Source organism: Octodon degus, unplaced genomic scaffold (genome assembly GCF_000260255.1).
Source record: "Octodon degus isolate 3935 unplaced genomic scaffold, OctDeg1.0 scaffold00184, whole genome shotgun sequence".
Taxonomy (NCBI): Eukaryota; Metazoa; Chordata; class Mammalia; order Rodentia; family Octodontidae; genus Octodon; species Octodon degus.
In genome coordinates, this window is record NW_004524760.1 from 779,093 (window position 1) to 793,151 (window position 14,059).

The 14,059-nt window shown below is 52.4% G+C and overlaps 1 protein-coding gene across 2 annotated transcripts; it reads right to left on the reverse strand.

Moving 5' to 3' along the window:
• Positions 1-4,263: 4,263 nt before the first annotated feature.
• On the reverse strand, positions 4,264-10,232 carry Kcnk4 (potassium two pore domain channel subfamily K member 4). Of its 2 annotated transcripts, none has more exons than XM_004643761.3 (6): positions 10,029-10,232; positions 6,894-7,017; positions 6,610-6,770; positions 6,224-6,410; positions 5,643-5,782; positions 4,264-4,644 (listed from the first exon to the last, which is right to left on the reverse strand). In XM_004643761.3, exons 1-6 carry the CDS (start codon positions 10,215-10,217, stop codon positions 4,264-4,266), a joined length of 1,182 nt encoding a protein of 393 aa, XP_004643818.1. In that variant the 5' UTR covers positions 10,218-10,232. The 2 variants fall into 2 exon arrangements, with proteins under 2 accessions (XP_004643818.1, XP_023559757.1); XM_023703989.1 differs by having other exon boundaries at positions 6,894-7,013; positions 10,025-10,217.
• Positions 10,233-14,059: the final 3,827 nt, after the last annotated feature.

The following is a 14,059-nucleotide window of genomic DNA, read 5'->3' on the forward strand; positions in this document are numbered from 1 at the left end:
AGCCAGTCACCCTGCCGGCGGCCCCTCCTCCGCCGCCTCCTCGGGCCGCGCCGCGCCGCCGCGCCGCGTCCCCTCACTCGGCGGCGCCGCTGGCTGCTTGTAGGACACAAAAGGACATCGCGGCCGCTTCCTACTCCGCTTCCTCCAGCTGACAGCGGGGGCGGGGCCGGTCGTGCGCATGCAAAGCAGAGGGCGGGGCTCGACGCCCTATGCTAATCAGATAAGTGAGGCAGGCAGCGCCTGTGTTCCCGGAGGAGTCGGGCGGAGCCTTCAGGACCAGTGGGCGGGGCTCAATGAAGGCGTACATGCGTACACCACTGCTCGGGGGTGGGGCCAGAGACCTGGTGGAGCGCTTGGAATGAGATTTCAGAGGGAACAGAGGAGGCGGGTGGAGTTTTGCGCTGGAGGAGTGGGCGACGTCGCTTAGTGGCTGCAGCTGCTGGGAGAAAAGAGGCCTTTATGAAAATGAGAAGGCGGGATGGCCGAAGAGGCCGGGGTATCTGCATATGCATAGAGGGTGGAGCCCAGCTACCGGAGGGAGCACAGCTTCGTTCCTTCACCCCTTCCTTCCCCGTAGGTGACGCTTTCTGGGTACCTGAATCACAGACTCTGTAGCCCCGGAAAGCTGCGAAGCCCCTGGTGGAAGAAACAGATTTATACGTGCAAGTAGCCCTGGACTGCGAGTTCCTGGGAGGCAGGGCCGATAAGATCCGACAGAGAAAACTCAAGGTCATTGCGGTGACCGAATGAAGGTCATGGGGAAGGGCGGGGCCACGTGCGTCCGCCTCGCGCAGGCAGCCACGCACAGACTCATGGATTATGCCACAGACTCTTTAATTTCTCTAGAGCTCAGACTCCAAACCAATGGGGTCGAGCTTGAGTCAGGAGAAGGGGCAGGAATCGGACCGCTGCTAGAGCCAGAGGTTCACTGAAACGTCCAGAGTAGTCTCCTCCGCCTCTGGAGCTCCTCGACGCTTCGCTGCAGCTCTTTAGTCAGGAAGTGGTTCTCACCGATCTTGGACCGATAGCCTGGGAGCAAAGCAGAGCTGAGTTGAGGCAATGAGCCCCGGCAAGGCTTACCCACCAGCGGCACTGCCGTTTGATTCGAGGAGTCGCAGATGGCTGGGCGCTGGGCGCCGGGCCCTGTATAAGTTTGGGAAAGTTTGGATCCCTCTTTATTGCAAAGGTGGAGGAAGGTAGTGAGAGCCAGCTAGAGAAGATGCCATAGGCCTGAACTGTGGTGGGCTAGCATATTTGTGGAACCCTGTGGACCACCGACTCTAAATATGGCCCTTTGGATGTCACATCATAAGCAGTTTACCCAAATAATCCACTGTTCAGTAAATTTACCTAAAGCCACTGGTCCCTCACAGAACCCCTGCCTGGGAAGAAGCCAAAGCTACATCCCACTGGGCAAGAGGAGAAGCTTCCTAAAACCTCACCTACAAAGGAGCTTAACTGAGGCCTGTCACCCCTCTCCCCATCTTGGGCTTGGTCTCTCAACTATTTTTGTGGGGCCCTTGGAATATTTATGAGTGCTAAGACCACCTGACAAGGCATATTCATTCTGAAACTCCATCTCCCAGGCCCAAGCCCTGCAAAATATATCGGGATGATGGGGGGGGGGCTCACTCTTGAGGGCTTTGGTGAGGATTTCCAGAGCTTCAATCTCCATGAGTTGCCTCAGGGGCAGTGGCAGCTGGAAAAACAGTGAGAGGCTCAGGCACCTGGTAGACCCCAGTTCTGTCCACAAAAGAAATGTTCCACCTGATTCCTGCAGTCCCAAGACCACCACCACCCCCCACCAGCCTGCTTGCACCTCCACCCTGGCAGCCCCCTGTTCTTTCACTGATGTACCCCTCAACCTGCCCATTTCTCATCCCCAGCCTTTTTCTGACCTTTTTCTGCTGCTCTGCCAAGTAGAGTCGAAAGCCTGCTTGCTCCCAGGTACTAGACAATGTCTCTGAGAGATGCTCTTTTGAGAGAAGAGAAAACAGAGGTCAGTCACTTGCAGACTCCTGGGTCTTCCCTGGAACAGGGCTGCATGTGGTGGGAGGAAGTGGGGATCAGAGATCAGTTCCATCTGCTTCCTTAGAGACAGTATGAGATGGTACCTTCCTAGGTTCCAATTATGGCTGTCCCATTCTATGAGACTTAGGTTCAATGACAACTCTCCACACACACACTGGAGGTAACCCATGCATGGACCTTGTGCACACTAGCAAGCAGTCCACTACTTTGTCTCCAGTCCCAGTATCTGAGACTTACCCTCACATTCTTCATCTGTAAAATAGATGCTAAAAGTGGCTTCTTGTGGAAGTTGTAAAGCGTAAAGGTAACCATGCAAGGGAAGCCCAGAGCAAGCACTTAGTATGCACCAATTATGATATTATCAGTTCTAATCCCCTGATAAAAGTGAAGAGAGGAGCTAGTGGTAACCCCAGCACTCTGGGAGATTGAATCAGGAGGCTCAAAAGTTCAAGCCTAGCCTGGGCAGTTTAATGACTGAATGAGAAAAAATTAAAAAGGCTCATTGTTAAGGACTTGGGTTCAATTCCCAGTATTGCCAAAGAGGGAAGAAGGGAGGGAAGTCCCAAATAGTGCCCAGCAGACTATAGTAGGTGCTTAAAAACTGTAAACAAGAGCCAAATGTGGTGGCTCATGCCTGTAATCCCAGCACTCAGGATTAGGTAGGAGGATCACTTTGAGTTCGAGTCCTGTCTGGGCTACATAGTAGATTCAAGATTTGCCTGAACTACATAATGACCCTGCCATAAAAAAAAAAAAAAAATTGTAAACAATGATTGACTAAATGAAAAATAATCTCTTCAGCCAGCACAAATCCTAAAACAGGAAATTAACACTCCTCTCAACAGGCTGCATGATTCTATTTAAAGCATCCATCTCTGCACTGCCTCCACAGGGTTTCCTGCAGGTTCCTGGGCTAGGCGTCATAGATGCCCTCCCGCTAGGGGGCGCTCAATGACTGCTAGGTTGATTCAAAGTGTGCAGCACCTAAGCTAGCACCCTCCTTGATACTCCTACAAACTTGGATACTATCGGTTTCCCCCATTGTGCATACAGGAAAGTGAGGCCTGGCCAGTTGCTTGTATTGTGGACACCCATGACCTGGCAAGGCCACACTGACCGTTCCCAGTCTCAGATTCGCTGTCCAGCTCCACTAAGTGGATGTCCAGGGTCCTGCGGCGGAGCGGTTCCAGCTTCAGCAGAGTGTGCTGGTCCAGGTCCTTGGGCTTGGAACTGTCCTTGTCACCATCCTCCTGGAGGCCCTGTTGGCTGTCCCACCCGCAGGTGTCATAATCTGCGCCGTCGCCCTCCTGGTCCGAGCTCCTGCAGACCTCGCATGGCTTCAACGGTGTTACCTGGGCCGCCCCATTCAGGAGGCCGTTATGCCCGCTCTCCTGGCCCAGGCTTTGGTGGTCTGAAGATGCCTGTGGGCCACATACAAAGAGGAAAGGCAGGGGTCTGGGGCTGGGGTCCTGAATCAGGGTGGGGGGGTGAGGGTTATAGGGATGATGAATGAGGTTTCAGGAGCTGTGCCGAGATCTACGTCAGGGGGTTGGGGTGGGACTGAAAAAGAGTAGCAAGCAAGAGACCGGGAGGGTGCTTACTTTAAAAGGCTCTTCCTCCATGGTTTGGCCCCAACGGACTCAGGTGCGGCCGACCTCTGGGCGAGACAGGGGTCACACTCCAGAAGGGGGAGGGGCGGGTTCTTCCAGAACGTCAGTAGGGGTCTCGCTCTTGGTACCAGTTTCCCCCGCCCTTCTCCAGCCCATCCCTTATCTGAGCTGAGGTTGGAAACATCTTAGCCAATTCTGCTGTTGGTCCCTACCCAGCTGGTAAATTCTGAAAAAAGGACTGCGACTTCACTGATGTGGGTGCCCAGGAGCCCTGGGGCAAGGGGTGGCCTCGTGGTGGTGGCCCAAGGGACGCGCTCCCACACCCACTCACGTCCCCGGAGCGCCCACGCCTGCAGCAGTGCAGAGTGTTTTCATTTATTGATGCAGGTTTTGAGGCACAGTCGTGAGGTGTTGTGAGGGACAAGACCTGCTAGGGCACGCGACAGAATGGGCGGAAGTCAGGAAAGGACCAGGGACCGGAAGTGGTGAGTAGGCGATCCTAAGCCTCCTACCTAGGCCTCAGTTGAGCATCAGAAGAGGGCTCTTTGGTCAAACAAGCCAAGCATGCCAGGGAGACAGCAGAAGCAAAGTCCTTTGAGAGGTCCGACCCAGGGTCCTGTCCCTATATCGGCACCCCTTTGTTTCGGGGGCGCACTGGACCACGGGGCCGCACGGGCTTCCTGGGGGTGTTGGGACGGCGGCGACCTCTTGGCGCACGAGGCAGAGCACAGCCACGCTCGCTTTGTGTGTCTGAGGACTCATCAATGAAGGCCAGGTTTTCACTGGGGTAATCGAGGGCAGAGGCCGTGGGCGGGGAAGGTGTGGCCACCTTCTCTGGGGATAAGGGGGACTGGGGCGGACCAATTGGCTGTGCTGGACATGGTAGGGGAGGCAGAGGTGGCCGCTCCTTCTCTGGCAGTGATGCGGTGGGCACGGCTCGCTGGGTCACCCGTGCTGTCACTGTGCCAGTCCAGCTGGCAGCCTGTGCAGTGAGGCCACCCATCTGTGTGGGGAGGAAAAGGAGTCCTCGACCAGGGTTCCCTGACTGCCTGCACAACCCCAGGAGCCACAGTCTTTTCACCTGGTCCTGCAGCCTAGGCCATCAAGAAAATGGAAAAACACTTCCCCTCAGCAGGGAGCTTGCCTCCCCTCCACCTGCTAGAATAGCCCTCTGGGAAAATGCATTGTATGTCAGCCCTAAGACTCTTGCTCCCTCTACCTGGCTGGCTGGGGGGGGGGTTGGTTTTGTTTTATTTTGTTTTTATTGATATCAGGTATCATACTAAGGATCTTGCACTTGCTAGACAGGTGATTATGCTGCTGAGCTATATCCCAGGCCCATGGCTGGGTGTTTTCAACAGGTAAATAACAAGTGACATTGTAGTAGAAGTGTGCTCCATGCAGCATTTAGAGCATAGCCTAAAATTTTATTTGTTGTTTATCTGTAATTCACATTGAACTGGGCTTTCTGTATTTTTTTTTTCCTGGTATAGAGGATTGAATCCAGGGCCTCTGCACTAAGCTACACGCCCAGCCCTCATTCATTCATTCATTCATTCATTCATTCATTCATTCATTCATTTGTTTAAAATTTTGAGGGGCCAGGGAGCTGGCTCAGTGGAATAAGCGCTTCCCTGGCAAGCACAAAGGCCTGAGTTCAATCCCCAGTTCCACCAAAAAAAATAAAAAAATAAAATAAAATTTTGAGACAGGGTCTCTCAGAGTCACCAAATTGCCCAGGCTGGGCTGAACTCCCAATTTTCCTGCTTCAGCTTTCCAGAGTGCTGTGATTACAGGCACTTGCACCACCACATCTGGTTGCTCTCTCTGCTTTTATGTGCTGCATCTTAACAACCCTATCCATAAGGACAGAGGTGGTAGAGTCACCAGACACAAAATCTCCCTCAGTCTCTGCCTTGAGAAACTCACACTTTGGTAAGGAGACACACTGGTTAATCAGCTCAGGAAGTGCACTTGAGGTGTCACCCCCAATGTGCATACCTCTGCCCGTGTGCGGCGAGACACAGCTCTCAACCAGTTCCCAATGGTGGTGAGCACCGAGGCGAAATAGGCCAGGCCAAGCAGGATCCAGAACCACACCAGCGGCTGGTAAGCTGGAAAGTTTTGCTTGGGGTCGGCACCTGGGATGTTACCAGGGAAGGAGGAAAGAAATTGATTACATGGAAAGCCCTTGAGCCGCCTGTTCACTGCCCCTTTTTCCTGCCTTGCTGTGAAAGCATAACCTCCCCAGGGTAAAGGGGAGGATGCTAGAATGTATGAGTGTGTGTTAGAACGTGCTAGAGTACGGGAAGGTCAGTGCAGGAGTCAAAGGAGTGCAGGACAGTATGCAAGAGCAGGTGCTGTCATGCAAGAAGGTAACACGTGTGAGAGGTGTGCTTGATATACGTGTGAGCATGCATGGGACTACAGGCATGCAAGCATATATATGTGCATGAGGAGGGGTATATGTGGAATCATTCCATGATAGGTGCAGAATGGAGAGAAAAGGCACCATGTGGAACTTTGGGGGAGAGATCCTGGACAGCAATAAAGAACGTACAGTGCAAAAAGAACAGCCTCACCAGCCACATAATCCCCGAAGCCCACGGTGGTGAGTGTCACTATGACAAAGTAGATGGCCTCCAGCTTGCTCCAGTCCTCCATATAGCAGAATATAAATGTGGGCGCGAGGACAAAGAGCAGGCAACCAATCAGCAGGAAGAGCATCGCGGACAGGACTCGCACCAGCCCTGGTGGCACATGCCACTTCTGCAGGGAAGAGCAGTAGGCAGGACCACAGAGAAGACACCAACATCTTCTACTCCCACCCCTGCCACCACACCTCATCCTGCCCCAGGTAAGTGACAGAGGTGCCTGCCCCTCTAGAGATGCACCATCAGTTGCCAAGGACCTAGGGAAGGGCCTCCTCAGTCCAGTGCAAAAGCACACAAGGTGTGGACCAGCTCACCAGAAAGATTGCCTCAATGTGACCAATCCCACGACGCAGGGAGGAGCCCAGACGATCCCCGACACCTGCCAACAGCATCCCAAACAGCGGGATCCCCACCAGTGCATAAAAAATACAGAAGAGGCGACCAGCATCTGTGCGCAGGGCTGCATTGCCATAGCCTGGGCAAAAAGGCGGTGCCAAAGTCTAGGTGACACCTGGCACCCCAACCTCTCCCTGAACCTTCCCCCATAAGGAAACTCCTTATCCCCACCCTCCTGCAATGGCCCCATTTCCTCTCCCACCAATGGTGGTGATGATGGTTCCTGAGAAAAAGAAGGCACTGCCCAGGTTCCAGGCTGAGTGGTTGCTGATACTGGTTGAGTTGGTTTCTGGATCCGCACCCCCTCCCAGGGCATCAGCCACTTCCTGCAGGGCAAGGCACAGAAGGAGAAATCTGAGTCTTTCCTGCCCTTCCAGCCTATAGGCTGGTCCTCCTCACCTTATAGCAGAGGAGGCAAATTGGGTGCCCCAATCCATTGCGGACAAGTTTGTCTGAGCTCTGTGATGTTTCAGAAACACTTGCATCATCTGCCCCCTAATTCTACAGAATACATTTCTAACTATACAGTTGTAAGCACAGCTCCTAGGAACAGACTGACTACCTGGGTTCAAATCTTGGTGCAGTGTGACAAGATAAATTAACTCTTTCTACCTCAGTTTCTGTATCTGTCAAGTGGGGGCAAGTATAACACCAACCTCATAGGTCAGTTGTGAAGAGTTAAAGCACAACACAGTAAGCATTATGATTCTTAGGAAAATTACCACATGGTGATTTTACCCTGTGATCTCCAGTTTTATATAGACCCCACTGCTCCCACTCACCCTAAAGAAATTGGTGTCCATTGCCTTAGACATCTAGTAAAAATTAGGGGCCTTTCCTCCAGAAAAGATTGGATATCATCAGAGTTTGCATCCAGTTTTAGGATATACACACACACACACACACACACACACACAAACACAAACACACACCACCAAAGTCCAAACTAAACCCAGTGTTACACAGTACATGCTCAATAAGAATTATTGAGTGTCCACATGTTTGCCCTCTTGCCTGCAAGTGCCTCAGGAAGGTTCTGTACTTCTTGTTTTGTTTTGCTTGATCCCAGGAATGCTCTACCATAGAGCTACATTCCCAGTCCTATTTATTTAATTTATTTATGCTTCAGACAGGTTCTCACTGAGTTACCCAGGCTAGCCTTGAACTTGTGACCATCCTACATTAAGCCACTTCCTGGGATTATAAGTGATGGAAAGCAGAGAATTAGGAGGATGTACTGAGGGCCCCTTCCTCACGGAGCAGAAGGACAGTCTGTGGGGAAGAACATAACCCACATTTTTTCTCTGAATACTGTCCTCAGTAGCAAGAGACATTCTAATTAATTTCCTACAGGGACTGTTCCAAGCCCTCCAAGCTCCTTTCTGTTTGAAGAATGGACTCTAGACTCTCCATTTCATCATACTAGAGAGACCCTTTTCTTTTCCTTTCTTTTCTTTTTTCAGAACCAGGGATCGAATTCAAGACTTTGGGGTTGCCAGGCAGTCACTTTTGCCGCTGAACTATCTCCCTGGCCCTGAGAGACCTTTTCTAAACTGGTCCCACCTCTTGTCCCCAGTCTTCTCTCCTGGGATTCTGAGTGATAGCGTCCTTCCCCCAAGTTTATAATATGATTCTATTTCCTATAATAACAATTTTTAATAAAGTCAAGAAATCAAATGTCTGATTAGGAATGACTTAATTTTTATTTTGTAACACTTTTCCAATAAATTCACTACATAGGAGGAAAAAATCCTGTGTCATGCTGTGTTCTAATTTCTGCTTCAAATGACTAAGCATCTGCTAACTCCAAATTCTGCAAGACATTCTAGAGCTTTCCAGTTTCCACACCTTTGCCCATACTGTTTCTCTGCCTAGGAGTCATTTGTCCTCAATCCCTGAACTCCTTCCCTCATATTCTGTTCATTTCAGTTGCCAGCTCTTTCTTCTCACCCAGCCCACAGCTCAGCATACCAAGGTGCTAAACAAAGAAGGGAAAGAAGCTTCCCTTCCACTGCACCCCACAGTGATCTGTCTGGATCTGTCCCTTCACCTAGATGTGACATCATCTAAAGCAGAGCCTGCATCTGCTGCATCCTAATATCCATCACCTACTCACCCCACAGGATATAGCACTACAGCTCCTAGCACACAGTACTTACATACACAATTGTTGGATAGCTAATTTAAGAAGTGACTTTCATTATGGAAGAGAAGTAAAGCAGCTGTCCCCGACTCTTTTAGGTCCTACGCTTCCCTTTTTTTTTTTTACTTTCTTACTCAGAAAAAAAAAAAAAAAAGCAAATGCATTGTGAAGATAAAATAGGTCATATTCCCTTCTTCTGCCCCATGGTCTGGTCAGACACACTTTCCATCCAGGCCTCTCTGAGGCTGAGCCTCCTGCTTTCTGGAAATGTCAGAGACACGTCAGGTGGCTGGCTTTGCCCTGGATTTTCCCCTCTTGTGGAGCAGATAAAACACAGAAGCTTCCACACTGGTGGCCTCTCCTGCCACCAAGAACAGGCAAGGAACACTTCTGGGTACTCTTCAATACCCATAAATATTAATTGATTAAAGTTAAATCATACTGTTTCATTTAACAATGACTCAGAAATCATAGAAAGCAAGAGGTACTCACTGACTGTACCCCAAAAGGTGAAAGCCAGACCTCTCTAGTGACTGGAAGGAATCTGACCAAAAGTAGTTAAGGGGAGCCCCAATCTGGCCCTGCTCACCCCCTACTTGCCTGTCTGATTAAGCATATATTGAGGAAAGGGTCTCCTACCCTGGTATCCACTGTGGTATAGACAGGAGCACTCTGAAGTGTTCTGTTCATGGTTATATACACACTTGGCGGGTGGAGGGGGAGTTCTTCACAGTGTTCTTGGGCTTATCTAAGGCATCTGTGACTCCAAAAATGTATAGGTACTAGTGTAGAAAGGCTTGCCAGCTTTGGCAAGCAAAGATACTGGATGGGATATACTTGTATTAAAATGACTTAGTTAAAATTCACATGTAACTGGGCATTCTGGATTTTATGTGGTAACTAAACTGGTGAGTTAAATGTGGGCAGATATAATATGTCATGTGCTTCATTCATTCATTCATTCATTCACTCACTCATTTATTCAGTGTTCTTCCATTCCATAGCCCTCACACAGGAGCACAATCAAGTGCCAAGCATAGCAAGAAAAATGAAAGATCTTGCCGTGTGCAAGAGACCTAGATCCCTGCCATGCATCCCCTCTCCTGTACCCAGGCCTCAGGAATTAAATCTGGAAATAACACCCAGCCCGGAGCCCAGATGGGGAACTGCTGAAGGGGCGCTGGCCCCACCCACCTTGATGAAGAGACCCAGCTCATGCTGGCTCACACATGGATGGGCCCTCAGGAACTTCTCACGGGTCTCTCCTAAGTCCTTCTGGGCCTGCTGCTCATAAGGCTGCTCCAGGGCCTGGAACACCAGGGCACCCGACACCAAGTACAGCAGGACCAAAGCTAGCAGCGCCAGGAGGGTGGTGCTACGCATGGCGCGCCCAGGGGCTTGGCCAGCTCCACTGCTGCCCGCTGGGGGAGGTGGGGCAGGAGGCTCCTGGGGAGCAGTGGTCACTGTGGGCAGAACCAGGGATGCTGGGGTCAATAAGCTGGCCCACACCCTCCTCCACCCGGTCCCCTGCACACCCACAAGATCCTCAGAGCCCCCATATTTAATATCCATAAGAGGTCCCCTCATATCCTCCCTGCTGGCCACTTAGTGCCAGGGACACCTGGTACTTCTTACCTCTAATGACCAACTGTCAGGGATTCTGGGGTGTGAGAAGAGGAGGGCAGAAGAGTGAGACAAAGGATAGGGCCTGGGGCGTTTGGGGCGGGGGAAGGCATGCTCTCAGAGGGAAAGGGGTGGAGGAGTGGAGGAATAGAGTGGGGACAGGGCTAGCTGGTTCACCCGGGGCTCAGCCAACTTGGCAACATCATTTTTGTGCCCACTCTTCTCCCGACAGGCCTGGCAGGGAGCCTCAGGGTCCCTCTGTGCCCTGTTAGGCTTTCGAGGAACCCAGAGGCTGGTCCTGGGCGAGGCAGGATGCAGGGAAGCGAGAGGGCGCTGGGTTCCCAGAAGGAGGGGCAGGAAGGGCCAACCCTTGTAGCAAGCAGCCCCCGGGACAGCTGTCAGCTCTAGGGACAGGGGAAGGCGGCGCCCACACACGCGCGCGCATATACACTCATCACAAGCCTTCACACACTCAGACACACTAGGGCACAAAGCTCCACGCGCCCACGCTGCACCTTGTAGGTCCCGCGTGCCGTGTGCCCTGGCTGCACATACACCCTCCGCCCGAACGCTCCAGAAGACCTGGGTCGCCCTGGTCCGCAGGGGCGCGCTGGCCAAGCCACAGCACCTAGAGCCCCACGCACACGTGTGTGCATACTCCTCAGACCGTGAGGCCACCGTGTGGTGCCTGGCATCTACACGCACCGCATCCCGGCCGCTCGCCCCCACCACCTCCCCTTGTCCCTACTCCGACGCTTCGGAGCGTGACGGGCGGCGGGACTTAGCAGCCTCGCCACTCCCGGAGACGCCCACACGCTGGGGGTGGGCGCCCTATCTGGCTGGTCGCCCACCGAGAGCCGGTGTCCAGTGCCCGCGTCCCCGTGCCCGCCCGGCACTCACTGTCGGCCCCACCGCGCTGCGGCTGCGGTCCGGCTCCCGCGCCGCCTCCCAGGTGCCGGCAGGGCCGCGGAGGCAGCGGCGACAGAGGCGGGGCGGGCAGCCGCCAGTACTGGGACCCCCCCAGAAACCCCCTCCTCCCGCGTTTAACCCCTGCAGCTCCAGGCCGCCCTTGGTGCCGCGCCCTCGCTGCAGGCGCTTGCGCCAATCCTTTTACCTGAGGCTGCCGGTCCAGCGGGTCGCAGAGGAGCCTAGTAGATCGCTTCTGGGTCTGCTTGTAGCCTCGGACCGCGGCCCAGTGCGGTCACTGCCACGGCCCCAGCCTGAGCATCTGTTGGCCCGCGTCTCCTGACAAGGACCACACTAATCTCCTGGCTTCTTCCAGGCCCATTACACCACTGGGAAAGGCCCTTATCTCTCCTCCCCTGGGACAGCCTGGCCCTTGGGCTCAGCACTGAAGGAGGGGTCCCTCGGGACAAAGGGTTGAAGAGAATCATCCCAGGACACCTGGATCTGTCAAGCAAGGGAGCTGGGACCCAGATCTGGGAAGTCACTGCTCCTCTTCCCTTGTGCCCATCCTTTGGTCCTCACCTCCAGGCCCAGGAGGCAGCCTCAGAGGTCTGGGCCAGACTGGTGCCACCATTCTCTCCCCGCTGCCGAAACAGGCAAGACCCAGGCCCATCCTAAGCCTGCCCCTCGCTGCTCTCACCCACTTCTTTACAACCTCTGAGCTCACCAAAGACCCTCCTCTTGCCTCCTGGGGTACCACTTCCTACCAGTAGAGGGCCTGGGCAGATTCTCATTCTCTGGAGTCTCCCTGTTCTCACTTAAAGAAAAAGTATTATTATCACTTGGGGTGATGTTCTGGGCTTTGGAGAGGTCAGTTTTTGTAAGTGTTCAAAACACAGCCTGGAACAATTAAATACCTTAAAAACGTTAGCAACTTTCCTTTTAATTAAAAGTGTCCAAAGCTCAAGCTGGTTCTCTGTGCATTGCAGAGGATCTTTCTCTAGGTCCCCAGGATGGTCCCAAGCAGAGCATTTCCAGACAGGTCCAGCGCTAGGCCCTAGGAACTCAGGGGAGCCAGAACCGCTAGAGATATGGGCAGGAGTCAGATACTATGATAAACACCTCCCAGATCTGCCACAGTGACAGATCCTTTTACCTGAGGATCTGTTGGCCCACGTCTCCTGACAAGGACCACACTAATCTCCTGGCAGGAGTGACAGGAGTACAGGGCAGTGATTATGCTATTGGGAGCAGCCACCAAAGAGGCCTCTCAGGATCCCCAAGGCAGACACAGCACTCATGTAGGCAAACCCACACTTGGTCAGATTAGGCTGCTCCACTACTACACCAACACCTCCTCTGCAGCCCTTCAGTAGCCCCTGGTACCAAAGGCCAGATGAGAAATGGTGACAAGATAACCAGGCCTCCACAGAGCCCGTTCCACACAGTTTAAAATACGTAAGAGTCATAATCACAGTGCAGTAGGACCTATGAAAGGGGATCACAATATCTTGACATGAGATGAAAAGCTTCATTAACGGACATTCCACCCAACTCCCCAATGCAGGGGACAGAACTTAAGGTCTTGTACACATCAGAACAAGGATTCAGTCACTGAGCTATATTCTAGCACCAGGGTAGTCATACTCTGGGTTAGGCACAGTGGTGTGGGTCTGTAGTCCCAGCCACCTGTGCTGAGGCTGAGGCAGGACTGTTTGAATCCAGCCCAGGACCAGCATGCGGTTCGAAGGGAGACCCCTCCCTTTTATCTCACAAAAAAGGATTTTTGGGAGTTTGAGACAGGATTTCTCTATGTAGGTCAGGCTGGCCTTAAATTCACCATGGAGTCCAGGCCGGCCTCAAACTCAAGTGATATGCCTGCCTCTCCGAGTGCTAGGATTATGGGCATACACCACTATGACTGGCTGCTGGGGAGATGGTTCAGTAGAATAAGCGCTTGCCTGGCAAGTGCAAGGGCCTGAGCTCAATCCCCAGTTCCATAAAAAAATAAAAAGTAAAAACTCTTGGGAGGAATAGAATTTTTTTGGGAGGGCAGGCATAGAAATTTGGGGGGAGATGTGGCACAAGAGCAAAGTTATTGGCCTGGTATGGTGGCACACGCCTGTAATCCCAGCACTTGGGAAGATGAGGCAGGAGTATTATTGTAAACTCAAGGCCAGCCTGGACTACATAGTAAGACCCTGTCTAAAAATAAAAAGGGCTGGTAAGATAGTTCAACGGACTAAGCACCTGCTGAGGCAAGCTTAGGGAGTGGGGTTCAATCCCTAGTCCCAAAAGCAGCTCTGGCCCCACCCTCAGGGCATGCTGAGCTGGCAACCAATTCTGGGCATGGTGATGCTTGCCTGTAATCCCAGGGCTGAGGGGCCAGGGAGATAGCTCAGTAGAATAGACAAGGGTCTGAGTTCAATTCCTGGTTCCACCAAAAATAAAATAAAAAATCCCAGCGCTGAGGAGGCTGAAACAGGATCACTGTGAGTCCAAGCTGCATAGTGAGACCTTGTACCAAATACATAAAAGAAATAAATAATAATGATAATAATAAAAAGACCAGGGCTATTATGGCCAAGGGAGATCTGAGAACAAAGGTCCCCCTCTCCCTGACCACCAACCTAGCAGTCCATCTCAAAGGCCACTGCTCTGAGGCAGAAAGGTAAGTAATAGACAAGTAAACAGAC

Excerpts from the sequence above, each read along its gene's own strand:
- Kcnk4 (XM_004643761.3), bottom strand. The coding sequence starts at position 10,217 with ATGCGTAGCACCACCCTCCTGGCGCTGCTAGCTTTGGTCCTGCTGTAC. Across the intron at positions 7,018-10,028 it reads AGCTGGGTCTCTTCATCAAG|GAAGTGGCTGATGCCCTGGG; the intron begins GTGGGTGGGGCC and ends CTTGCCCTGCAG. Across the intron at positions 6,771-6,893 it reads AACCATCATCACCACCATTG|GCTATGGCAATGCAGCCCTG; the intron begins GTGGGAGAGGAA and ends CTTTTTGCCCAG.